At 40.8% G+C, this 26,884-nt stretch overlaps 1 protein-coding gene across 2 annotated transcripts in view; it reads left to right on the top strand.

The window, feature by feature from the left end:
* The window catches only part of LOC124131648 (leucine-rich repeat protein SHOC-2-like), a 65,221-nt gene extending 41,151 nt beyond the window's left edge, over positions 1 to 24,070 (top strand). For both annotated transcript variants that reach the window (XM_046495069.2, XM_048393584.1), the window contains exon 2: positions 20,661 to 24,070. In XM_046495069.2, coding sequence (XP_046351025.1) covers positions 20,674 to 23,043 — 2,370 coding nt within the window. In that variant the 5' untranslated portion in view covers positions 20,661 to 20,673 and the 3' untranslated portion in view covers positions 23,044 to 24,070. The remainder of the gene's footprint in view (positions 1 to 20,660) is intronic.
* The last annotated feature ends 2,814 nt before the right edge of the window (positions 24,071 to 26,884 follow it).

The following is a 26,884-nucleotide window of genomic DNA, read 5'->3' as shown; positions in this document are numbered from 1 at the left end:
TTTTTACTGTCAGGTCTGTGATATTAATTCTCTTGTCACACTCTCGGTGCTTAGTCCACGGAAGCAGCCCTCAGAAATCACCGATCAGGGAAAGGTGATTTAATATAGAAAATGTAATGGGGTTATCAGTAAGGGATGCAGTGTTGTAGGGTGGGTTGGTGGATTAATTGGCAAGGCGTTATTGTGGTAGCTGGTATGTAGTAACTGAGTGAGTGAGTGAGTATGGTTTTACGCCGCTTTTAACAATATTCCAGCAATATCACGGCGGGGGACACCAGAAATGGGCTTCATAACATTGTACCCATGTCGGGAATCGAACCCGGGTCTTCGGCGTGACGAGCTAACGCTTTAACCACTAGGCTACCCGACCGCCCCATGTAGTAACTGAGGTATCAGCAGTAGTAACCGGAGTAGTAGAATGTGTAGCAGCAGTAGACGTAGTAGTAGTAGTAGTAGTAGCAACAGCAGACGTAGTAGTAGTAGTAGTAGTAGTAGTAGTAGTAAACAGTAGATGTAGTAGTAAACAGTAGCTGTAGTAGTAAACTCTGGCTGTAGTAGTAAACAATAGTTATGGTATCAAACAGTAGTTGTAGTAGTAAACAGAATAGTAGTAAAAAGTAGCTGTAGTAGTAAACAGTGGCTGTTGTAGTAAACAATAGTTGTGGTATCAAACAGTAGTTGTAGTAAACAGTAGCTGTAGTAGTAAACAATAGTTGTGGTATCAAACAGTAGTTGTAGTAGTAAACAGTGTAGTAGTAAACAGTAGCTGTAGTAGTAAACAGTAGCTGTAGTAGTAAACAGTGGATGTAGTAGTAAACAATAGTTGTGGTATCAAACAGTAGTTGTAGTAGTAAACAGTGTAGTAGTAAACAGTAGCTGTAACAGTAAACAGTCGCTGTAGTAGTAACAGTAGCTGTGGTAGTAAACAGTAGCTGTAGTAGTAAACAGTTGCTGTAGTAGTAAACAGTCGCTGAAGCAGTAAACAGTAGCTGTATGAGTAAACAGTAGCTGCGGTAGTAAGCAACAGCTTTAGTAGTAAACAGACGTTGTAGTAGAAACAGTCGCTGTAGTAGTAAACAGTATCTGAAGTAGTAAACAGTACCTTTAGTTGTAAACAGCAGCTGTGGTAGTAAACAATAGATGTGGTTGTAAACAGTAGCTGTGGTAGAAACAGTCGCTGTAGAAGTAAACAGTAGCGGAAGTAGTAAACAGTAGCTGATGTAGCAGAAACAATTGTGTTACTTGTAGAAGCAGCACTGTGGGTGGCGAGTGAGAGTATGGAGGCAGTTCTAGTTCCTGAAAATGCTTCACAGACCAATTGTTCCCCAGACATGCCGTATGGTCTCACGTCTCCAATGGTCGGTCTCTAAGTGATTGCACGACTTCTTGCCGCCGGCCATGTATTGCTTACACGGCGTGAAGTGAATGTTGACCCATTTAACCGAATTATTGACTAAAAAAAGTCAATTAAAACACGCAACCCATCCGTGTGGAACCCCGCTTTTATTTCAAGAGCGTGGAGTTTATTAGTGGCATCGATTGTCTCCACGTCGATGCTGTTCATACAGCCCAGGGGGGTCGCCAGATCATTTATCAAATCACTTGTCTTTTGTTTTTCCCGACCAGCTGCCATACCTTGTCAATAACATGTTAAGCCTAATATGCTATTTACGTGAGGTACGGCGAGGCAGATAAGTGCGCCCAGCGCAGGTAAAAATGTTAATTATGTGTAACGTACATGTTCAATCAGGTTCTCTAGTATGGTCGCTCTGTTAGGCAAAAGGTATGCTTGCTTCCTGTGTGAACATAATCTCAATGTTTTGGCAGATAGATCTGCCGACCTTAAGGAAATGCGTGGGCATCTATGAGGAGGGAGATAGATTTCTTTTACCAGTCTGGGTACACTGTCTGCATGCTTAGTTCATCAGTTATCGATAATAGGATGCTGCTTGACTAAAAAAAATATGATTTTAGTGTTGGCACAAAACATTTACGAATTTGGCAGAAATGAAACATTATTACTGGTCGTGGTTGTCGTTTTGACATGCCTGTTTAATACGCGTTGTGTAGTGTCTAAACACTTTAATGACATAATAGTGAACACGATAATCAGCATCTGAAATTACATCCGTTTTGACAATGATGGATATTAGATTTCATCACCATGCACTGACCCCTCTTCGCAACATGCAAGTGGCTTGTGCCGGAATGACACGAGTTGTCACGAATGGGATACTTGAGGACCAAAAGACATGGCATTATTCCGTTTGCGTGTTGATTCTCTCTGTGACACATGGAGAGAGAGAGAGAGAGAGAGAGAGAGAGAGAGAGAGAGAGAGAGAGAGAGAGAGAGAGAGAGAGGGGGGTAGAGGGAGTGAACGGAAAGGATCATTATATTATATTCGTCCATGGCCATAATCAAGATAGTTAATCAGTGTTTATTAGATTGTTTCAAGTAGGAATTATTAATGCCCACTGAAGTAATTTAAATACAGAGACATTAGGACACTTTGTTGGAATGATACACATCTAACTGCATCCCTTCGCCCCCAACACACACACACACACACACACACACACACACACACACACACACACGGAGACTCACACATACGCATACTCACAAACACACACGCAGACTTACAAACACACACAAACACACCAATCTGCCCTGCCGTGACGTACAATAGCCTCGCTTCTCTTCATTACAAACTCTCATTCTCTTTAACCCAGAGAGACATTTATATAACGGACGGCCTTGAGTGCAACAACACAACAAGTGACTCAATGTACATCTCTGACAGGACCTAAAGACACCACCATTTACGTTTGCGCTCTATAGTCGCAGATAATTGAATCTGTTCTTTATCGCCAATATGTTCTAATATTCTGCCAAGACAAATCGGACGCGGGCATGTGTAATACCGGTGTGTCATGGATCGTTTTATGAAAAGTATAAGCTTCGGGAGACGCTCAGCTTTGAACCGCCTGCGATAATAGTCAAACTGCGCTCGATAGCTCACAAATTATGGCAAGAAAAAGCATCCACTACGGACCAACGGCGCCACGCGTTCACAGGGGAGGTCTCTCTCGATACAAATGTATCAAAACACGAACTTTACGTTTCCATTTTCTTCTTGGGAATCTATCACGAACTGTTTAGGTTTGAAATGGAAAAGGTCAATTGACTGAACACATGCTTCCTGATGCGCGAGCGACTTTGCGCTACTTCTCTTTGATTGCAGAACAATAGACTCCCCCCTTAAGCTCCCCCGCCCTTGCTAAATGCCCACATCAGTGCTGCAATCGCTAACCTCGGGTTGGTTTGAACTGAAAATTTACGGATAAAAAAAATATCCAATAGTCGAATTGAGGACGTCTTATTTTTTTTGCTCGTTTTGAAATTGCTTTTGAGAGTTCTATGGATGTTGAGTTTGTCTGAATCAGTGAAAAAGTCTGTCTTAAGTTGGATAGGTTGTTTCATTTCTGAGTTTAAAAAGTAAATATCCCCTTGGGCAATCTATCGTAATATGACAACAGAAGAATTGAGTATAACAACATATTGAACTCAATTGTGGCGAAATCCACGAAGAATCCATGTATTTCTAAAACAAAATTAAAAACACAAATATCTTAAAACCACTTTTTTTCAGTTATGTTTTTTAAAACGCATCATTTCCGATCAATAGCACATTTTTACTGTTGATTCAACCCCTCGCAATGCTTTCTTTTCAAACCTCGGCAGACATAGTATCTGTTTATATCAAATTTAAAACATTATAGTTGTAATGAGGGCAGTTTCAACGAGAAAGTCATTACGTCTGTTTGAAACGGAACACCGGCTGCAAAAAGACAACGTTTCATCATTATTAAAGAGAAATCATGAAGTCAAAATTTGAAAGCATTCCCACAGTAAGGTTTGATAAGCGTACAATGCTGAGTGTAATGCGCCTTGCCTTAAAGCACACAACAAGCAACTTGATATGTTTTTTCCTATTAAGTTTACGGCAATAATTGCTAAACAGCATTTAATCCCATCCACGCCGACAATGTAAAGGTTAAAATATGTCTGACGAATATTGTCACATTTGATTAAATATTGGAATAATCAACAATGGATCATATTGGAAGGAGCTGCAAAAAACATAATTATGCCATTTGAAACTTAATGCGTCATAACTCTCCAGTTTACTGAAACGTTCTTTTAGGGTAACTGGACATTTTATTCGAAAGAAAAGAAGTAATCTGTCACAATAGATACATTGTTTCTCGTCTCATGTGCCCAGCACCCATATAAAGAGCCGTTATCATATCATTATTAGACATTGTAGCTCACTTAAACAAATAACTTTCGTTTCTAGAAAACTCGCTTCGCGTGACATTATTAAGATGAACGCTGTGCTCAAACACGATGCCAACAAGCTCTGTAAACGCATAACTCAAACAAGAATATAAGAACGTGTTCGGTCTTAACACATGAACTTATTCAGAACTACTAATAGTATGTATTGAGGGCAGGGGGGGGGGGGGGGGGGGGGGGGGGGGTTGGTATAGGTCGAAGACAGAGAGTTCCCATCTCAGAAGAAGCCTTCATTGTCATATCGCGCAATATGACAGCATTACCAGTAGGTTTGGTCAAAGACATCATAGCACTGAGGCGTATACATATGCATGACGCACACGTTCGTTGTTCATAATGAGAGCGGAGAACAGTTTATAAAGATACAAAAGGTGAAGAATATAATGTTTTATTAATGTTTATTGCCAATCTCCACAACAATGACAGAAAGTGGTTGGATTGTAATGGCAAATAAGTAATCCGGAGTAAAAGAGGGCTCTCTGAAAGCTGTTTTTCTTTGCTTTAGTTTAGCACCCTCATTCACGTATATATATCTAGCTATAGGGTTGGAAAGGGTCTTGTTGCTTTTATTAATATATAGTCCTTCCAGATGGATCTCCACGTTAATTTCTCTCTTGTCACCCATGGCGCGTGTGGACCTTCCAAATATTACAACACTTCATATCTTGACTGATGATAAGAATACAAAGGTGTTTTTTGTAATACCTGTTTCATCATCCCTCATAACATAAATCTAGGTGCATGCACAGCGTTTAATACCATTATTAATCTTATTTAATCCTTTGAGCTTAAATACACCTTCTGTTCCTAGATTTAACCGAAAAAACCTCTTGGTGTAGGCTCTTAATCATATTATTCACTTTCCATTCGAATGTTTTAGTCGTCATAAATGCATTTTATATTTTCCACCGATGCGAAGTGACGGACAGTTTAGCACTCATGGTATCTGAGGAATCCCTGAGCTGGCAATTGTTTTCAATTCGTCCAAATTAAGGTCGATTATATTTCAGTTTCCCGCTGTTGGATGAGCACCTCCGTCCGTTTGTGTAACACTTGCTGAGCCGCTACAGGGATGTTGGGTGGGTCAGGAGTCGTCTCCTCCAGGCACTGATACAAATAGTCGAAACACTCGGCAACGCGGAAGGAAGCTACACTATCGGTCACGTTTTCTACCCTAAAGAATCAAGAATACGCGACACTCGTTCCTGGATAGCATCTTATATATTGTTTCATCAGGCTGTCTCAAGGCTACCTCTTGCCTCTTCACTGGGAATACAGAATAAGCGTATTGATCTAACATATATAAATGATGATGAATTGTTACTGTACAAGGATGACAATATAAAGCATCAGTTTATGTAAATATAAGGCACTTCAAAGTTCCGAAAGAGCGTATATGTTGAGTTTGTAAACAAGGACATAATGATATGTGTTCAAAAGAAGTTAAATATTTCATATCGCTATAGTTCATTTGTCATGGCAAAAGTATATGGAAGAATATATATATATTGGCGAACAAAGTGATGATGTTTACTTAGGTGCCGACCATGGGGGTGTGGTGGGGTGGGTGGGAATGTAGTGTGTGAGGTTGGTCTGAGATTTAAAGGGCAAGTTCACACGGAAATGAACCAATTTTTCTCGTACTTTTTCCACATTAAAAGTGTTAACATAGAAGTGTCATAGACAAAAATATAAAAACATCATATTTAATTAACATATTTTTTGCATTAAAACGATTGATATTTTTCACATTTACCAAGTGTTCTATTTCCATAACAAAAACACCATGGCTTATGCCCCTTGCAATATGACGTCATTGGTGCCAATTGATAAACATTATGACGTCATCATGCTTTGTTAGAGCCGCTTCACGTGGTGTAGGTACAGTTTTGTGATTCTAGCGTCTCAGATGCCAGCCAGAATTGTGTTATGCTGAGTCTCCACTGCGCCGGAGTGTGTCGTAGACCATGTTGTTTTACCGCAAACTGGTCCTTGATATCTTTTGCGTTGAGAATAGACAGGGACCCAGTTGAATTGGCACCAATTACGTCATAATCTAAGGGGGATAACTCAGGCCTATTTCGCTCGTAAAACGAAGGCCTCACAACGACATATCATTTTAACACCATTGTGAGCTTCCTACTTTCACTGTGAAAAAAAATGAGCGTATATTTTCAAACACAGATACTAACTAATTCTATAATTGCGTTTTGTTTAGAAAAAGAAAGAAAGTGATTTTTGCGTGTACACTTCCCCTTTAATAAAAATGATAATCAGAAATGCCTGGAACCATGTTATTTGTAATTGATGCCTGGGTGTTGTGATACAAATATTTGCTTGGCTTCTTTAAAAGAAAGAAAAAATCAAACGTTTTGTTGCGCTGAGCAATTTCTCCAATCAATATAATGCATACGATATTGGTTCCCGGGCACCCCTCCTCGCGCGCCACATCACGTTCTCCCCCGATACAACCGACCAGCGTGGAGTAGTCAAAAGAATAATTACTTTCAGAGTAAATTCATTACATCCCAGTCAGTAAGGAGCACATTCGTCATTCGCATTGCTATTAGTCATCAGCAGTTATCTACGTGTAGTATACACATGGTCCTTGACAGGAGTTCACTGCTCAGGCCGCAATTTGGGAGGCACTCTGTGGAATCCCACATAAAAAAAATATGTGTGAGTGCAGGAAGAGTAACTACGGAGCGCTGTCGCCCTATCATCCTAGAACCAGTCTTACCCAGAGACTGTTAATACGTTTCTACATAGGTGAAGGGGTTGTAAACAACGTATCGAAAATCTGTGGCTAATGTATTGAGCTTTGCTCCTGTAGGGGGGGGGGGGGGGGGGGGGGCTGGGTGTTACTGTGTCCATATACGAGGCAGCGTGGCGAGGCAGGGAAGCGTCTGTTCTCAGATGGTATCAGTGTCTTGTGGGAATGTGTAGGGGCTGCTCTAGCCAGATCGACTTCCATGGATTCCGCACTTCCTTCAAACGCAACATGGGAGCGGTTATTTGTATATGTCTATATTTGAACGAAAAACGTCGAAAAAAATCGGGTTATCATAGTTCGTTCTATTTTATGAACCATTCATCATGTACTTCACAAACTTTATCAATAAAATAAATTGATAAATGACGTAGTGTTCGTGACTATATGAAATATAATCAGACACTCGCATCACCCATCAAGGAAATATTGGTGATGGTTCTAACTCTGAGAGAAGCCCAACATCACATCATTTGTTAAAAAGTCTTTCAAATGAAGGTATCCCTTTATAATCTGCGTATAAACCAGAAAACAAAGAGTTAACCCTCAAAGGATGGCCAAACACTGACATTAAGGTTGGATCGTTAAAGAAGTTAAAGTAAAAAAACACCCGCCATTATAAGGTTGTGTGTTGCAATTCCAACCAGAAAGTGGTCTTTTTGAGAAGTTGTGTAACGGATGGATGGTAGTTGATTGGTTGGACAGGTAATGGATAAATGGCGGTTGGATACTTGGATGTAAAAGGTGAATAGATGATATTTGGGTGGATGGCTGGATTGATAAAATTATGGTTGGGGAATCGATGGATGGTGGTTTGCTGGATGGAAACTGATGGATGATGGAATAAAATTCTTTGTTGGGTAATTGATTGATAGACAGGTGATACCTGGACATTTTTGTCACGTGTGACTGGCATCATCATCAGGTTCTGTGATGAGGCACAATGATACCTAATGTTCGCTAAGCAGAACCATCTGTCTTCTTCCTCTACAGCACCAGTGAGCCATCTCCATCATCTCGTGTATAACACATCATGCGCTTCCAAGTAGATTTCCGGGGGATCGTGCTTCTGTCAGTCCAATATAAAGCAAAGCTAAGAACTGATTAAGAAAAAAGTTGAAATAACTTCAACTAGGTAATTTGGTGACTATCTCGTCCTAAAAGCCCGTAGAGTTGAAGTATGTTTATCTCATGCCCGACAATCGGGGCATTTCTTACTGCTTACACGTCAACACAAATAGCAGGGAACAATATTTCACCATCAAAATCTCGTTAAATACACTCAAACCGACCGCCGTCCACAACTGTACTTTAACCCGAGCCCGAGGAGGTTCTGAACAAGCCACTCCAAACTTATTTTGCGCAGATCTCATAACCGTACACCTAATCCGTTTTATTGCCCCAGTGGTGTACCATACATTACCTACCGACATACCATGTGTATTGTATGTCGGCGTCGGCCCGCAGACAAGATCTGAGCTATCCACTGGACTAAATATAGGTCGAGTTCAGGTCACTGGCTCGCCTCATCTCGCATCTCGCGAAGTGGTTCTCCGACCGATTGTGCGACCAGTTTTGCTTCGCTCATTACGTCTTCTGTAGACGGAGCCCGGTTGGCTTCATGCGCTCTATCCCAATCTCGCTGTGGTTTCGCCTCGTTTCTTGTGTTTCTACGTGATAAGAGCGGCGAAAACGTAATGGTAAATTTGAACGATGTGCCTGTTGCATGTTTAGTTGAGAGGTTAGCATCATTATCAAGACCTCTTGACAATAAACTGTAATTTGAAATCTTCCTATCTATATTCTTCAGTTGGATATAACTGATTGTTTAGAATGTGTATTCCGAAAAGACAGGTGTTGAAAGTTACCAAGAAACAAATTAAAATAGGTTCTCAAAAAATTGCAAAACACGATCGCATTCACAGAGTGTCAAAAACTCAAACTCATCATGCAACTTAGAAAGAAAACTAAATCACCTTTTTCATCCAAATAAAAAAAAAAACTACGCTGAAAACATTCACGCCGAACCACTTCAACAAAGAGTTTTTGTCTGTGCGGTCATTCAGGGATCAATAAAAGTCTAAAAAATATGATTAATATCCACCTTAAACTATAAGTAAATCCAGGCACAGCGTGTCATTTCTTATTATTAAAGTGTGTGTTAATCTTTATTGAAGTTATCAGTGAATGTTATATGGTTTATAAACCCATGTGTACCCCTGCTGCCACTGTCGTCTTTTTATGTCTACTGTCCCTACGCCTGGGCCTAATGTCGGGGACACGGTATACGTACAATGGCCGTCCGGGAGTGATGATGAGAGTTTCATGCGGCACGGGAATTTCGTGGAGGTCCGTGTTATTACAAGCATGCCAAGTGCTCCGTTTTACCATACGTTTATGCAAGCTCGGATAGAGCATTTTGGGAAAGGTGGGCTGCTTTTCATATGAGTCTTGCAGGTTGTTAGATGCAGGTAACAGCATCCAAGACCTCAGTAAAGCTTTCAAAACGTTTTATGGTAGACGCGTGGAGGACATTTCTAAATTTGACGCAGCGGTGCCGAAAATTATGTCCGATGTCATTCCCTATTTTGACTTGTACATATATTTGACATGCCTTTGCATGTATTTGTTACGGATGCCCACGGAGGGGCAGGATATGCTCACCTTTTCGCGAACACCTGGTATCATCACTATCTGAAAGTAATTCATTTACTCATGCTAAAGATACAGTCGGAACCTTAAAATGGACTCTGCTTTTAGCAGAGATTTTTTTTTATGAATATGGAAAGGGTTTTGTCTTTTTTATATTTTTAGAGATCTCACTTTAACAGGCACGTGCTCAATATCTTCACGAAGAAGACAGCCTACCTCAAAATGGTTACGGGTAGGATTGTGATACGTGTACGCTTTGCAAATATACATGTGTCAACGAAGGTCAGTTCCGCATGGAAGATCCGGGGTAGAATAGGTCTTCAGCAACCTGTGTTTGCCGTAAAAGGCGACTATGCTTGTCGTAAGAGGCGACTAACGGGATCGAGTAGTCAGGCTTGCTGACTTGGTTGATACATGTACGTATCCCAATTGTTTGGGTCGATGCTCATGATATCAATCACTGGATTGTCTGGTCTAGACTCGATTATTTACAGACCGCCGTCATATAGCTGAAATATTGCTGAGTGCAACGTTAAGCAAACAAACAAACAAAACTTCGGAACAAATATCCTCAGTGTAAATGTACCATGGAAAACAATTCCTGGCAAAAACTGCTCCATGGGAATAATTCCCCTAGAGAATTAATACGAAGGAACAATTTAACTGCAGGAACAGATGCTCTTTGACACATGCACCCCTCTTCCCGGATCCGCGTTTGTTTACGGACGAGCGGTAGTTCAAATAAATTGTTTTTTTCAACAGGTGTTTAAGCCATTTGGGAAAAGAATTGTTGTTGTTTTTATAAGGTTACTTTGCTGACCTTTAAGGGATTAAGACTCATTTATATTAATATTCATTTTTAAAAACTTTTACAAAATACAATGAGAAGCCGTGGTATATATCCTAATAACAGTATATGCAGATCGAAGCAGGTCAGAGAACCAACAACAATTGTTTACAAGACAGGAATTGATCACTTCTAGCGGAAGACCTTGTTCTGGCGTCTCTGTGTTGGGTCCTATTGACCTATAAGGGAGGGATTAAACCACTTTTGGACGGTTCATTTATATTAATATCCATTTTTTTAAACTTTTACAACACACAATGAGAAGTCGTGGTATATATCCTAATAACAGTATTCAAATGTAACGTGTATGCAGATCTATGCAGGTCAGAGAACCAACAGCAATTGTTTGAGGGCCAGGAATTGATCTCTAGCGAAAGACCTTGTTCTGGCGTCTCTGTGTTGGGTAAGCCTCAGTGTAATGGGATGAGCATGGCACATATCAACTTGTAACATCATTCATGTAATCATAGTGTCAGAAATGGAAATAATACAGCTGTTACTTTGTTCTGGATAATTTCTGTCTCATTTTGTTCCGTTGATATACATAGTATTTAGAGGTGGTGGTTTTTTTAAGATCAGGAACATGCTGCTACTGGTAATAGAGGCATATATTGGGGGCCAACGTGGACTTGGATTTGTCTTTTTTATCCAATATGAATCACAATTTTATCCAATAAATAGAACACTTTCATATGAAACGACAGTAAACTGAACACGTTACATGTATTATGTATCTTCGGCAGTATATGTGGGGACTGGATTACTAGACTTGCACGAGTCTTTGAGTAAGTCGTTATGGAATAAATGCGACCAAACCATTTCCTTATTCATAAGAAGTCTCTGCCTAAAGCAGAATCGAGTGTCCGATTCCGAATATATCATGAGCATGTGTTTTTGAATCACTATCAAATAGTTATGGTACAAGGTGTTTGTGAAAAGGGGAGCGTATCCTGCCCTATCCGCGGCGCCCGTCACGAACACACGTTTTGTTGTTTTTTCAGGTGAAAAATTGCCTTGCCTTTGCATGTGCTTGTGATGTGTTTATGATGTTATCGCGAACACATGGCATCATCACCATGGCAGATGGTGTAGTCGCAATTAGACTTTGCTTTTAGTCGGGGTTTCCCATGATAAAGGAAATGTTATTGTCGTTTACACAGAAACAGAAACAGAAACAGAAACTTAGTAATTAAGATATTGAGTTGTGGTTGTAAACAGACATTTATAGAATGTATTCCACATAAAGTGTAAACATATTTGCGGATCAAATGCCCTTTATGGAACATGGGGGTAGTCTAGTGGTTAAAGCGTTCGCTCGTCAAGCCAGGGACCCGGGTTCGATCGCCCACATGGGTACGATGTGTGAAGCCCATTTTTTGTGCCCCCGCCGTGATATTGCTGTAATATTGCTAAAAGTGGTGTAAAACCCAACTCACTCACTCACGGAACATGTGCCACATTGAAAATGTATACATTTAGAAGATTACATAACTGTTTGAATCAAGTTTTCAGCGTGTCATTTTTATTGTCAATAATTGAACAACCAACATCTACACAAGTAGAGTGAGTGAATGAGTATGGTTTTACGCCGCTTTTAGCAATATTCCAGCAATATCACGGCGGAGGCACCAGAAATGGGCTTCACACATTATACCAATGTGGGGAATCGAACCCGGGTCTTCGGCGTGACGAGCGAACGCTTTAACCACTAGGCTACCCCATCGCCCTTAATGTATTAGAAATTACACATATTGAACTCACGCATAAAGGCCTAGAAACAGTTGTTCAATTTCATCTTGCCTCTTTACATGGTATCAAGGACCTAAAATTAAATTGAATAATGGATGACAACGGGCGACCATTTCTGAAATTTCCAACCTATACATATTTGTATTACATCTTTGATAAGGTGAAGAAACATGATGCATAAACCAATGCGAATGTGTCGAAAAATGATGGTGTCTATAATTATGGTTAAACATTCTTTCATATTATGTTCATAGTTGATGTTTAATTCGAACTCACAAAGCAAATACGAGATTCTCATATTTCAATTATAAGAGTACTTCAATAGGCATGTAACCTACACGATCCACGATGATATATCAATACCATACACTCTGCAGTTACACAGATGTGTCGCCTTCATTATGAGTTTTAATCAACGGAAATATATATATGAATTCTGCCCAGACTACTTTTTAACATGCAAAGTAGGGCCTTATTTTTGGAATACGCCAGCCCCTATCGAGATAACGGATCTAATCAGGGTCATTGGGTAGGTGTAGTATTTCACCGCTGATTGGCCTTTAGTAGACACAACTGGTATCACATTTCGCGAGATGAATATGTATATCTCGCCGTGACCTTCCAGTATGGCCAATATCAGTGTGTCCAGACTGACCACAGTCTGGGCCTCCGGACTAACTCGTTCAACCACTGTTTGTCTCGAATATGAAAGAGCGTCAGCCATAGCTCCTAGTTAATGACCAACTAGGAAAAATCTATCTTGGTAATGTCTGTCCGCGACCTTTGAGTAGACCGAAGACCTTACACTATATGGTATAAACTTAATGTGAAGCGAGTCCATCGCCGTGGCTGGGTTTGTGTGATATATCATTGATCACAGTGCTCGGCGATACACGGGCGTTCATGTCCTGTAAAATAGACCAATTTTGATATCGCCCGACAGTCAGACTAGGAAGGAACGGTCGTCATGATGTGACCCTGTTAACCGGTCCGCACACTAAAAGAATTATTGAGAGCCGGTCCATACACTAACATAATTATGCCATTCGTCAGAAACCACCTCAAGGGTCAAGTCGTACATATTCTGTTTAAAAAAACACACTCGTTGATGCAATCCTTTTCTTAAGAACAGTGGTTTGATATCATCGCTATAGTGTCAATATATCAAGGAAATAATGTACAATTAAAATCAGATTGTAACAGTAAAAGATGATATATTAGTTGCTTGTTGTTCATCGCCGCACTCAGCAATAGTCCAGCTATATGACGGCGTCTGCAAATTATCGAGTCTGGACCAGACAATCCAGTGATTGACTCCATGTGCATCGATCCAAGCAATTGCGAAGCGATGACATGCATCAACCAAGTCGGCGAGCCTGACCACCCGACAGACCACGGTGTCATTAAACAAGAATGAAATAATAATGAAAACGTGGTTGACAGGTTTAAAAATTTTATCAGCTAATTGTAAGCATATATGACAATGAAAATGACATTATCTAGAAAAACCAAATTTGCACTGACTACGAACACTGATTAATTTAACCAGAACAAATATACAGTGATTGAGTGAGTTGGGTTTCACGCCGCTTTTAACAGTGCTCCAGTTATATCACGGCGTGTTAGCTTAATGTGGGAGGAAAGCCCGAAGTGATGCAGGTCTCAGACGTTTACCACTTCGGTGAAATCCACGAGCAATGGTATGGTGCTGACAAACCTAGAAACATAATCGGGTCGAACCGGGATTTGAACCCACAATCATAGGTTTCTGGCGTGCCCAAGGGACGCAACTCTGCACAGCGAATCGCGCCGCTTAACATGACTGGGCCCCCCGGTCCCCCCCAGAATAAATATACAAGCTGAATAGATAAGCATCTGTATAACAGTAATACATGTAAAAGAGGACACTTTGACCAGATAATTGTCAAGATACAAAGACAGCCAATTAAGTCGGCTGCGACGAATTAACATCTGAGAGTTATTTAACGCCTGAATAACAAACTAGTCTTATAGGTTAAATGCTCTGTCACTTTGACTGGGCAAGGAAATTCTAAACTTCCCCAAAATACAAGGTACTTGGGCTAAGGTATATCTAGACTGAAAATCATTAAAAAAGGTACACGACCAAAAGAGTAACTTGACTTCCAATAGAAAAAAGGTATTTGGCCCCGTGAAGATCCGGGGTAGAATAGGTCTTCAGCAACCCATGCTCGCCGTAAAAGGCGACTATGCTTGTCGTAAGAAGCGACTAACGGTATCGGGTGGTCAAGCTCACTGACTTGGTTGATGCATGTCATCATATCCCAGCTGCGTGGATCGATGCTCATGACAACAGTCACTAGATTGTCTGGTCCACAAGACACATCACTTCTCCAAGAGCTTTATACGAGACACGCGGACCTCGGAGAAAGCAGCCTAGCTCTCTGGGTCAATAGGGGGAATGCTTTTGAATGGCGTGCTAAACAAAGTGTGTTTTCAAGCAGGGAAAACCCGAGTAGCAAGCTTACTACTACACCAATACAGAAGAAGTGGGTACTAAACTAAAGAACTGAACATCACCACTAAAGATTTACAACCAGATATGTACAATCATGGAGATGGCAAAATTACCATAAATACATATCTACCAGTACCAGATGATCGCGCCACTGCGTGGAAATCAAAGTTTCCATTCATGAATAATGAGTTAGTGAGTGAGTATGGTTTTACGCCTCTTTTAGCAACATTCCAGCAATATCACGGCGGGGGACACCAGAAATGGGCTTCACACATTGTACCCATGTCGGGAATCGAACCCGAGTCTTCAGCGTGACAAGCAAACGCTTTAACCACTATTCTACCCGACCGCCCCCATTCATGAAGGCAGCAAACATATATAAGATAACTTATATAAAATCAATACATGATAAAAGTATGCGATTACACCGCTAGAGAATAAGATTTACGGATCACCAATTCTCTGACACTGAACGTACAGACATCGGAGTATGACGACCGCCGAACTTTGCCGAATGATGACGGAAGCCGGACAATTACCTGAGAGGGAAGCGACCAGGTCATTAGACCGTGATTAGACTAGTTTTACAACCCAGTGAGACCTAAAAAGACGGAGTGTTTTATGAATTATGAAATGATTGTAAACAGATTTTAATTTCTATCAGAATATGTTCATTCTTTGTTATTGCTCAAAGAAGTTTGTTTTAAAACATGACATATTTTGTTCGCTACTTCCTTATATCTGGAAACAGAAAAACAAATCGCTAATTCATTTTTTTTTTGCATTTGGAAAATAATGTTTGATTTAGATGTTAAAGGTTTGATTAGTGTTCCACAGTAAAGACTAATACATGACAAAATAGACGCTACCGCTGTTGTCATAGGTTCTACTTTATTCAGGCAACCACCAACGAGCATTTACAACGTGTCTCCAGAAAGGAGGGGGCACGGGTGGCCCAGTCGTCTAAGGCGCCGCGATTCGCTGTGCAGAGTTGCGTCCCTTGGACACGCCAGAAACCTATGATTGTGGGTTCGAATCCCGGTTCGCCCCAATTATGTTTCTAGGGTTGTCAGCACCATACCCGTGCTCGTGGGTTTCACCGAAGTGGTAAACGTCTGAGACCTGCATCACTTCGGGCTTTCCTCCCACATTAAGCTGACACGCCGTGATATAACTGGAATAATGTTAAAAGCGGCGTTAAACCCAACTCACTCACTCACTCACTCACTCCAGAAAGGATGAGTCAGACACGATGTCTACTCACAGCCGAGTTTCATACACAGCCGAAACAAAAGTTAGAAATCTAGATTCACGAGGATCAATATATATAATCTTTCGATAGACGATACTTCCATTGGCTCATAACAATATATCATATGAATCATACGTCATGCTCGAGGGCAGTCTGCGACAGAATCTAAAACTGATTGAAATGATACAAAACAGTCTTAGAAATATTAAGCCGCGATAGTATTTCAGAAGAAATATTCTGACAGTTTTTGTGAAAAGAAATGGACAATTTCTTTGTTAAACACAAGCATATTGTTCGTCACTGTGTGTTTGGGACATCGGATTGCAATTGGTGCCAAGGTATAACCTATTGCTAATTACCATGCAGTAAATGCCTCACACATCATGCAGTAAATGGCTCACACATCATGCAGTAAATGGCTCACACATCATGCAGTAAATGCCTCACACATCAGATTACATCGATGATCTTATTATGTAGACAAGTCAACCATAGACTGTCATATGCAAAACATAATATTTAGTGTCACCTAACAAATGATCAAAAGCGATAAGGTTTCAGTTTTAATTGCCATTACAACTAATAACTCGGGTATTAATTTAAGATTTAAAAAATCCTTAATAACCCACGTGGCTGTTTTCCTGGAGGTATCTGTCTATGTGTGACGAGATCTCCGAGTCTTGATGGCGAGACGAATCGATCGTCATCTTTCTTTTTCTAACACGGGTGTTACATTTCAAGACAATCTGACGTTGGAAATTCATTAGCACAAATGATTGTTGGACAGTGTTGTATTTCGGAGATGGTAAACGGATCTCTTTAATTTGTGCAGATATTATACCAGCATATCACAGTTACAAGGCAATGCATCACATCCGGCTGTTGAGTGCCCAGCTGGTTGGAACATAGACGTACATTACAGAGCACACTTCTTCATCTGTTCTGAAACCAATAATGCTTTGATGGGCATAATTACCCTGCGTTAATCTGTAGTGGACATTGTCGTAATCAAAGGACTGACTCATTCGATGCCGGTTAAATGTCAAATGAGCAAGCGAAAGATGTTTGCTATTTAAAACAATATATTACGATTTTACTTTTTGAATTCAACTGTTTCTGTTTAAGCGCATTGCAAGTTCCACACACAGGAGAAAACAGCATGTTTGGAGTATTCGAGATAAGTAGAGTCATAAATCCCATCAACTAGACGTATGATATTTCAAGGAGAAGATCTGAGATTATTTGCTTGATTTTTAAATGTCAGAGATGCTGTTTACGTTGTTCAAAGTTTTCTTTTACACCTAAGGAAAACTGATGTTCGTCTTTATAACTCGAGGCAAGATTATGCCCATACTTCATCTGATTAATTGTCCGACGTGTCCAGCGACATGTTTCATTAGAAGTAATTTGGAAATACCATAGCATATCCGATGTATATCACAGTGATTTAGCTGCCTTTAATACTTTCACTTTGCGACGCCATCTGTCCTTTGAAGTCAGCCACCCTTTAATTTTATTGAATTCAGCCGCTTCTTGTAACGTTACTGATTACTACACTAAATATCTTATTTCTAGGAAATATCGTGTAGTCGCGTGTTAACGAGGTTGTCGCTGTGCGATGTTGACAACGACGTCATTTGACAGATTAGCGTCCAGTGTTAATGATGAAATGTTTGACGTTTTTTATTTATTGAATAAAATGGCTTTTCCATTATTAGTTGATGCTGTTTTAAATGTGAAAGATTTCTCAAGCTAGACTCCAAGTCAAAAGAACAAAAGTTAAACAAGTGTACAGTGGTAATGTTTTTTATGTCAAAGTTTTCTTGACCCGTGAAGATCCGGGGTAGAATAGGTCTTCAGCAACCCATGCTAGCCGTAAAAGGAGACTTTGCTTGACGTAAGAGGCGACTAACGAGATCAGGTGGTCAGACTCGCTGACTTGGTTGATGCATGTCATCGTATCCCAATTGCGTGGCCCGATGCTCATGATGTCAATCACTGGATTGTCTGGTCCAGACTCGATTATTTACAGACCGCAGTCATATAGGTGGAATATTGCTGAGTGCGGCTCTTAACAACAAGAAGCAAAGTTTTCTTAATGTCGGAAATATATTGAACCAGTGCTTAAATTGCACACCGTTTTCTGGGAAGTCTGTCTCTTCAGTCGTATGTCTATATGCATGTTAACAAATGATAGCATTTCTTCAAATATAGATTACTTTAACATTATACACACGCACTCCAATAGACACCGAATATCACCAAATATGATTCTTGCTTGTTGAAATGTTAACATATCAAATCTTTGATTACTGTGTTCAACACTGCATGCAACGTTGATGTACATTGATTTGCGCATCGACTGGACGTTAAGATAGTAGCTTAAGCGTTCGCCCGGCTCGCCTAAAACCCGGGTTCGATTCTTAACAAGGATACGATGTCTCAAGGTCATTCTTGGTGTCCCCGCTGTTATATGGCTGAGTATTGCTACTCATGGTCACTCAATAACATGGATAATCACAGGTCCATCCTTAGTACCCATTACATAGTGTTACATTACATATCATATATATTCAATACGAAATTGATTTCATAGTTCTGATTAAATTAATCGTTTGAAGTTGTAGTGTCTGTATTGAGAAAACATAAATTGTTGAAATTAATACTGTGAAAAGGCTACAGCCTAGGATAATTGACGGAAATCCAGAATTGGACGGCAGATTTACATCTGTGGACAGTAAAGATTAACAGATTGAAATGTAAGCACGACATAAGACGTTAGCTGTATCAAAACATGATATTATTGATTAAAACAGGCAGTGCACCGTTCAACTGATGTATCCAACATGGCGGCAGACAGGTCAGCGTTAAGATGGCCATACACTTGAACTGCATCAGGCGTTTCAGAGTATACAGACCTACATAAACTCGTTAGCAACTTAATGTAGGTTCGTAAACTCGTTTACGTCTTGTAGGAACTCGTTAACAACTTCCAACAGAAGACCTAAACGATTTTAGAGTTTACATTTTAATTATCATATGGTCGTTTGTTAAACAATATATTGTGACAATTTTAATAAGATACTCAAGTACACCCCATTCAATAGGTATCTATGTATGTTGTCTGTGGGAGTACTAGTACTAGTACTAGTTACAGTCATGAGTATGATTTCCTTACTCTTTGACACACAGTTGACCCTTACAGGGAACTCAAAGTTGACGAGCAAATGGTACCACGCCAAGGAAACGAGCTATGTAAAGGCTACATATGTTTACCAACGAGTCTGATGGTCTTTGCAGTGCTTCGACAATTCCACCCACACTCAATCATTTAACCCACCCGTCAACAGACTCACGCGAGGCCGTGTGTTGACAGGGGGATGGGTGGTCCATGTGACAGGACCACTGCATCGTAGGTACATGAACGTCTAGACAACGTGATGTAGAGGGTGTCACTGGGCTGGACAGGTGGACGTGTGTCACCGACCCCGTGTTCTGCATGGGAAACTAGGGGGATGATGGCCAATCAGAGTTTCTCTCATCGGCGAGACCTCTCTTCCAGACACCGATGGGACGAAAAGAACGGACAAAATAATAGACCCTTTCTGTCAACACTATGAAAGACCGTTATCTTCGACGTCGCTTTTAAATTAACAGTAATGTTTGTGAATCAGAACGACCTCTGTCCCTGCCTCCATCGGTGTCTCATAAGTCCTGTCTGCCTCTGTATCCGTCGTTGTGTATCGATCAGTTCCAAATGAACATCAAACCCCCAGGTCTGTGATGCACGTGAGTAATTACAAGACGCTAATACATCCCAATCAGCATGTCTGTGTGTCTAGACTGGTTCGCGTTACAAGACACGGCTGTGACACACGCACGACTGCCGCACCAGGGATGCCTCGCTTGTGACATTGCAAGATGGCATTACGTTGAATCCTGGCCAGCTTCAACTAACTAGACGGTTATCCTACGCCGTAATAGCACAGGGGATCCCTTCATCGTATCTCTCACACAGAGATTAAATAATAATACCTGTCACGCTTTCTCCATATCGACAAGCAGTGGCAACATAAAACATGTCGAAAATATAGCGTATTTATTTATATAACAATTTTATGTACTTAAATTTCACAATGGTATTCCGTACAAATTATGTATCTATTATGTGAAATGCTTTTTGCCCTCATTTTTTGTGCACATGTCTGAATAATCTGTTAAAAAAAAGTAACAGTCATGACTGTCTATCTATTTTATAACACAAACAACCACCACTGTTTTGATAATAGTGTGGACACTGTACATGCAAAGATACACCCGACTAAGAAGTAACTGCCGATTATTTATTTATTTATTTATGTAATCTGATTACGTTTACAGGAAGATACTTGTTTCAGTTGTACGAACAATTCGCAATTCCTGAACATTTAGGCTGAAAACGAGTTCAACAATGGAAACTCCGTTCGTCATTATTTTAGATGACATATGATAACATTATCGCTTCAATTTAACGCCTTTTCTTTTCCATTCCAGAAGCCCTTTCATCATGAGCAAGAACAAGAAAGAGGATGATAAGCCCCCGCCCTCCACGGGTCCCGGGAGTAAGATACACGCCCTACCGTCCATTGTCAGGAGGCATGTGCTCCAGGAGGATAAGGTCGTCATCCTCAACTTCTCCACTGCCAGCCTCAAGACATTGCCTGCAGAGATCTGGAAAAACGAGGAGGTTATGGCCAAGGCCGTTCGTTTACATGCTGAAAACAATCGCCTTAAGAAGTTCCCTAAGACAGTATCGGCCTTAGAGGTATTGGAGTTTCTAGACTTGAGAAACAACCTAATCACTGCCCTTCCTGGCACGATCACAAAGATTAAGACTCTGGAAAAAATTGAAGTGTCGAACAATGCTTTGAAGAGTCTGCCAGGTACAATAAACAAAGCTCCTGCATTGAGGACTTTAAGCGCGGCCCATAACAAAATAAAGTCTCTGCCAAAGACCATCAACAAGTGTCCAGAACTGGAATACCTCGATGTATCTTACAACCAAATCAAATCTATTAAGAAGAACGTGTATGAGCTAGGAGCTACCGTGAACCTGTCGGGAAACAAACTGACGGAGTTACCAGATGCAACGGTGAAGGCGCCCGCTCTTAGATCCCTGAATGTGTCGCACAACGAGATAGCGGTAATTCCAGACACTATCAACATGATCCTGACCCTCACAAGTCTCAACCTAGCCCACAACGAACTTGAGGAACTGCCAAGAGAAATCGGGTTCTTGAAGTACATGCACTTTCTTGATGTGTCTCACAACCAGCTAGTGGCTCTACCCGACGAACTCTGCACCTTGCAGCATGCTCTCACATCTCTCAACGCTTCTGACAACCAGCTAAAGGCCTTGCCGAAAGATATTCACAAGCTGCAGGTTCTCCAAACGCTTAATGTTTCAAATAACCAAATACAAACTCTCCCACCGAACTTCTATGACACACAGTCGCTTGTGACTCTAGATTTGTCAGGCAATAAGCTACAGTCGGCGGACGGTATCAGCAAACTTAAAAGTGCAATTTTGGTATCTCTTGCCCGGAATGACCTCGGCTACCTCCCAGAAGACGTCGACCAGATGAAATCGCTGGTCACCCTGGACGTGGCTGGGAACCACCTAAAACACTTACCAAAATCTCTCAATCGAATTTCATCACTCAAACGTGTGCTGGTTGCTGATAATAAGCTCTCCAGCATCCCGGACACGCTAGGGGAACACCAGCTGATCACAGAGCTAGACTTCAGTGGGAATCGCGTCCTAGGAATTCCACAGGAACTCAGAAAACTAAGGACGCTGGAAGTTCTAAGAGTGGCGCGCAATCAGATATCAGCCTTACCCAAGGTTCTAGATACCCTTCAGTTTCTTCACACTGTAGACGTGACAGGCAACGGCCTGACCGAGATCCCTCTGCCAGTAAGTGTCCAGGTCCTGCTGATGGCTAACAACCCCCTCCATTCCCCGACTGCAGATACAAAAGGTACTCTAACTGTCATTGGGGAGAAGGAACATGCGAAGAAGTTGAAACGGCTGGACATCTCTAGTATTCGTCTGGATAGGGTGCCATTATCCGTGTGTCGGCTGAAGCTGCTCACGTTTGTGAACCTATCTCATAACCAGTTGAAGAAGTTGCCCGGAGCCCTCTGTAAACTCCGACTATTGGAAGAACTGGATGTCAGTGACAACGAGATTCTCACTCTACCACAGAACATCAACTGCTTACAGAATCTGAGGCGTCTGGACGCATCTCAAAATCGGATCGGCCTATTCGTGGAGGGTTTGACGCTGCTTCATCAGCTGGAGTACCTGAACCTGTCATTCAACAATATAGTAAGTCTTCCAGACCACTTCGGGGAGATGAACAAACTGGTCACTCTAGACCTCTCTAACAATGAGCTGACTCAACTACCAGAGGACAGGATCGACATCCTGGCATCGCTTCTCACCCTCAATATCTGCAAAAACCACATCAATATAATCCCGACAGATCTTCCCTATCTGTATCGCATCCAGATCCTCAACTGTTCCGGGAACGATTTGAGTTCTATTCCAGCAGACATATTCAGGATGACGTCACTGGAGGTCTTGGACCTGTCAGACAACTTGTTGGAGTCTCTCCCGGACGGGGTCTCCAAGCTGCCAGCTCTGCGGGAACTAGACGTGTCTGATAACAAACTCAGTTCCTTCTCCAACAAGATAGAGCAGATGAGGAAAAAGTTAAGCAGCTTCAAATCGGAGAAACAGTCCAGCTACAAGACCCGTGATCTCAAAGAGGGTTTAGCAGCCGGGGAGGCTCAGACGGACAACAGCCGTGAAAACAGTCCCGCCCTCAGGGCCAAAAGCCCTATGCTCAGCAGGGTTGAAGACGAGGACTAGGCTCCTGGATGCTCATTGACTTTAATGCTTTCGGTATCATTTTGGCTGATTTGTGACACTTACTTTTTTGAATATTTTGATAAAATTTATGTGTGAAAATGTCATATAGTAGGGAATTCTAAAACATAATATCTAAATCTTTAACATCATAATGTATCATTTGAAGTGATAGTGTGTAATATAAATTGAATACTTTGGGATATCGTATATAAACCTATCATATTTCTTTGTTAGAACATTTCTGTAAGATAGTTATTGTAAATGTAATGTCGTGAGAACAGATTTTGTAAGTTACACTTGTGGAAAGGAGAAGAATTAAACGTTTCAAGGCAGTTGAAAATAATTCATGAACCTCTTTCTGTTAACGATCCAGAGCATTGCAAATACTGTCTAAAGATGCTACTAAATGTCCAACTCACCCACTAACTCTTTCCACTCAATGTCGATATGGGGGCTAGCATTCAAGTCAGTTTAGTAAATAAACGAGTTTAATATCCAAACGATCAAATTGTTTTATACAGTAAACTAAGAACATCATCAGTTGCATTTAGTTACATCACAATTCAATAACCTGCTTAATATAGCCGTCTGCATTTCGCTGGATAAAGTTCTCTTAACATCAATGCTCTGGTATATCGTCATGCTTGGATCTCATCAGTATTATGTAGTATTTTACAATGAGTTGATTAGAGTGTTCCAGCCTTACCTTGCATGGTTCATATACTCCCTGCGTTGGTCACATGTTTACTGTTTGAATGTAGGTTCATATAGGCGCAGGTTATTCTTGGCTTATTACTATGTCGTGATGTCCCCAAGGAGATATTCAGAACTGTGATGTTGTTATTACAAGGTCCTACTGTGATGCCTGCTTTGTGTTATACATGTATGAAGGTGATTTTTATTTTGAAATTATTCTTAATGAACATCATGTTTTATAATAAGCTCTTATTGTGATATATGTTATTTTGTCGTACATGTATATATAGATGATTGTAAATGGTACAATATAAATATCTTTTCTATACCAGTATTACTTATTTTGTCATTAACGAATACCAGTTTGAATGATTCTACAACATTGTTTAATACTGTAACACTTGTTTTCATTCAAGGATTGTGTCATTCGAGGATCGTGATGTGAGCTCAATAGCACAAAACATACATAGCGCATTCACGTAAAAGCACATAAACTGTCGGGCAGAAGAAAGTTAACACTTGTAAGTTGGAAAAATTACAAACGAAACGTTACTAGACTGAAAACAGTTGTGGAAACACTGCCAACCTAAGTCCCAAAACACAACTATGCTACATGGGTGTATGCTTTCCTTTGCCAGGCAGTTTACATAAGAGCGGTGTAATTTCTATGTCTCATAAAAGTGACATGAAATTAATATACCGTCAACTAGTTTTTCTTTGGATAAATCAATTCTGATTGGAAATAATTGGAAATAATTTGACATCAGCAGCTGAATAAAAAAATGAACGAAACAGACAAATCTTCTCAGCATCCTCGGCGTGTCAGGGTATTTTATCACCTTTTTAAAACACCTTGGGTCTCTTCGCTACCATGGATTCGTTTCGGGGGTGGCGTTATATCTCAATCTCTCTTACAAAATTTAATTAAATTAAATTTAGAATTAGTATAGCGCATTGTCCAATAGACAACTGCTTATCAAGAACTTCCAACGGAATTTCTCTGACATATATAATCAACAATCTATCAAAATGACTGTTATGGAGCTCAGTCTCTCATTTTGACCATTGCATTATCTCGTCATATCCCTATGATTGCTGGCTTCCAGTGTCCATTGTGATTACAATCCCTCGTCATAGGACCAGGTAGACTTTCACTGCTTGTGAACGACTGGGGTTGTAATCACTACTGCGGATTGTATTATCTTGATCGATGAAACGATATCACATTGCATCTAAAACGATTCCAACTATTTTAATATTGTAGCCTCCGACAATTTATATGGCAGGCACAGACATGTCATCAGATGCCGAACTCTAATAAATACTGAAGCACAAATTAACTTTCTGTGATTAGCAAATTTCATCTTTCAAAATCTCTCGAACAGGTTGGCGTCAATGAAAAGATTTATGTTTCGGTGGATAATCGAGACAGTTATTTTCTTGCATTATCGTTTTCTATTATTTTTTATCTACATTTAAATACATGTATATGTTTTATATACACGTTAAGGTATGTGCATGTTACACATACCTAAAAACATGCTTGAATATTCCCAGAGTAGTGGATCTAAAAAACACAATTAATATAACTATTGCTTCCACAGATTTTGAGATACAATATAACAATATGCAAAATAATTTATTTAAGTGGCATTTACAGGGTTTTTTTGTGATGAGCACGGGAAACATGGGTATATACTTTCTTATAAACAATGACTGCGACGGTTACAATGTAGATACTGACACCGTTATCACATCACTAGCTTGTTAACGGTGTTAGTGTCTACACCGAAACGCCCCATTCATTGTAATAAAGAAATTGTATGTCCATAGAACTATCTCTCTTGTTAAGATGCAAAATGTCAGCGTACTACGTACAGTGTGTAGTCACAGCGAGGGGCTGTATGAGAGGCATATGATTACCAGTTGCGAAATGCTGTGCGTGCGTGCTTGCGTGCGTGCTTGCGTGCGTGCGTGCGTGCGTGCGTACGTATGTATGTATGTATGTATATGCGTGCCTGCGTGCGTTTATGCATGTATGTCTGTGTGGTGTGTGTAGGCATGTCTGGCGTGCGTGCGTGCCTGACTGTGTGAGTGAGTGAGCGCGTGCGTGCGTACGTGCGTGCTGGCTTGTGTATGTATGTTACATGTTGCCGGAGACAGTCAACATAGCGTCTCATCTACCCACGCTCCCGTAACGTCTCCACCTGTGCCACCTGTATCCACATGTCTCGTCAGACAGCTCAGCAATGACGCATTGGATCAGAAAAATACCTTGATTTCCGCTTGCCATGTGAGTCGTGTACACCGATCGGAAGAATTACACGATGGTCGCAGCCACAATTTCCCCCGCAGACGGCAAAGCCATGGACTTTCACAAATGGATCTGCTTGCACTGCAAAATATAGTCGAGTCTGTCAGCTTTTGTCTTGTCAACAGCCACTGGCAAAGAAAGACTTAAGATTATCAATTATCGAGATTGAATGAGACGCACAGTCTGCAATAGGAGTGCCAAGAGAGCGCCGCCAGGGTGGGACCTAGATGCCGGGAGACGCGGAGAGCGGACATCTAACACGTGGGAAACATGGAGATCAAAGGCTCTACCCCCTTCTACTGCCGCAGAGCACTGAATGAATCGTGTTTCACGCCGCGATCAGCAATTATTTTAACAGATCGTTACCAACAGACAGGTGCCCGTTTGTAAAGTTGGAACGTATTAAACTATCAGTGCTACAGTGAAATAGGATATGTATCCACCATCGTAGCATATTTACACTGGTTTAAAAAGACATGATCGTACACAAACATTAACTGTAGTCGATCCCGGTAAGTAGATAAGTATACCAGCAACAGAATCTGTTTGTATTCAATTCAAGTGGAGCACTACATCAATAGCTAGGTTTTATACATTTATCAACCGTTGGCAATAGGCTGATTGTGTGTCAAACATCTACTATTACGACGACTGTAGTTTTAGTAAGGTATTGGAATTTTCATTACATTGTTTTGTGATTATTGACACATATACTTATACAAAGGTTAAAGAGTGTCTGCCCGGAGAGCGGAAGGTCCGGGGTTTGATCCCCCGGCCGCGCCATACCAAAAGACGTTTAAAGATGGTACTTGTTGTTACCCAGCCTGACGA

This window comes from Haliotis rufescens, unplaced genomic scaffold, assembly GCF_023055435.1.
Source record: "Haliotis rufescens isolate VD_foot unplaced genomic scaffold, xgHalRufe1.0.p SCAF_1, whole genome shotgun sequence".
Lineage (NCBI taxonomy): Eukaryota > Metazoa > Mollusca > Gastropoda > Lepetellida > Haliotidae > Haliotis > Haliotis rufescens.
The sequence above is the reverse complement of the archived record's forward strand: the minus strand, read 5'-3'. Positions and strand labels throughout refer to the sequence as shown.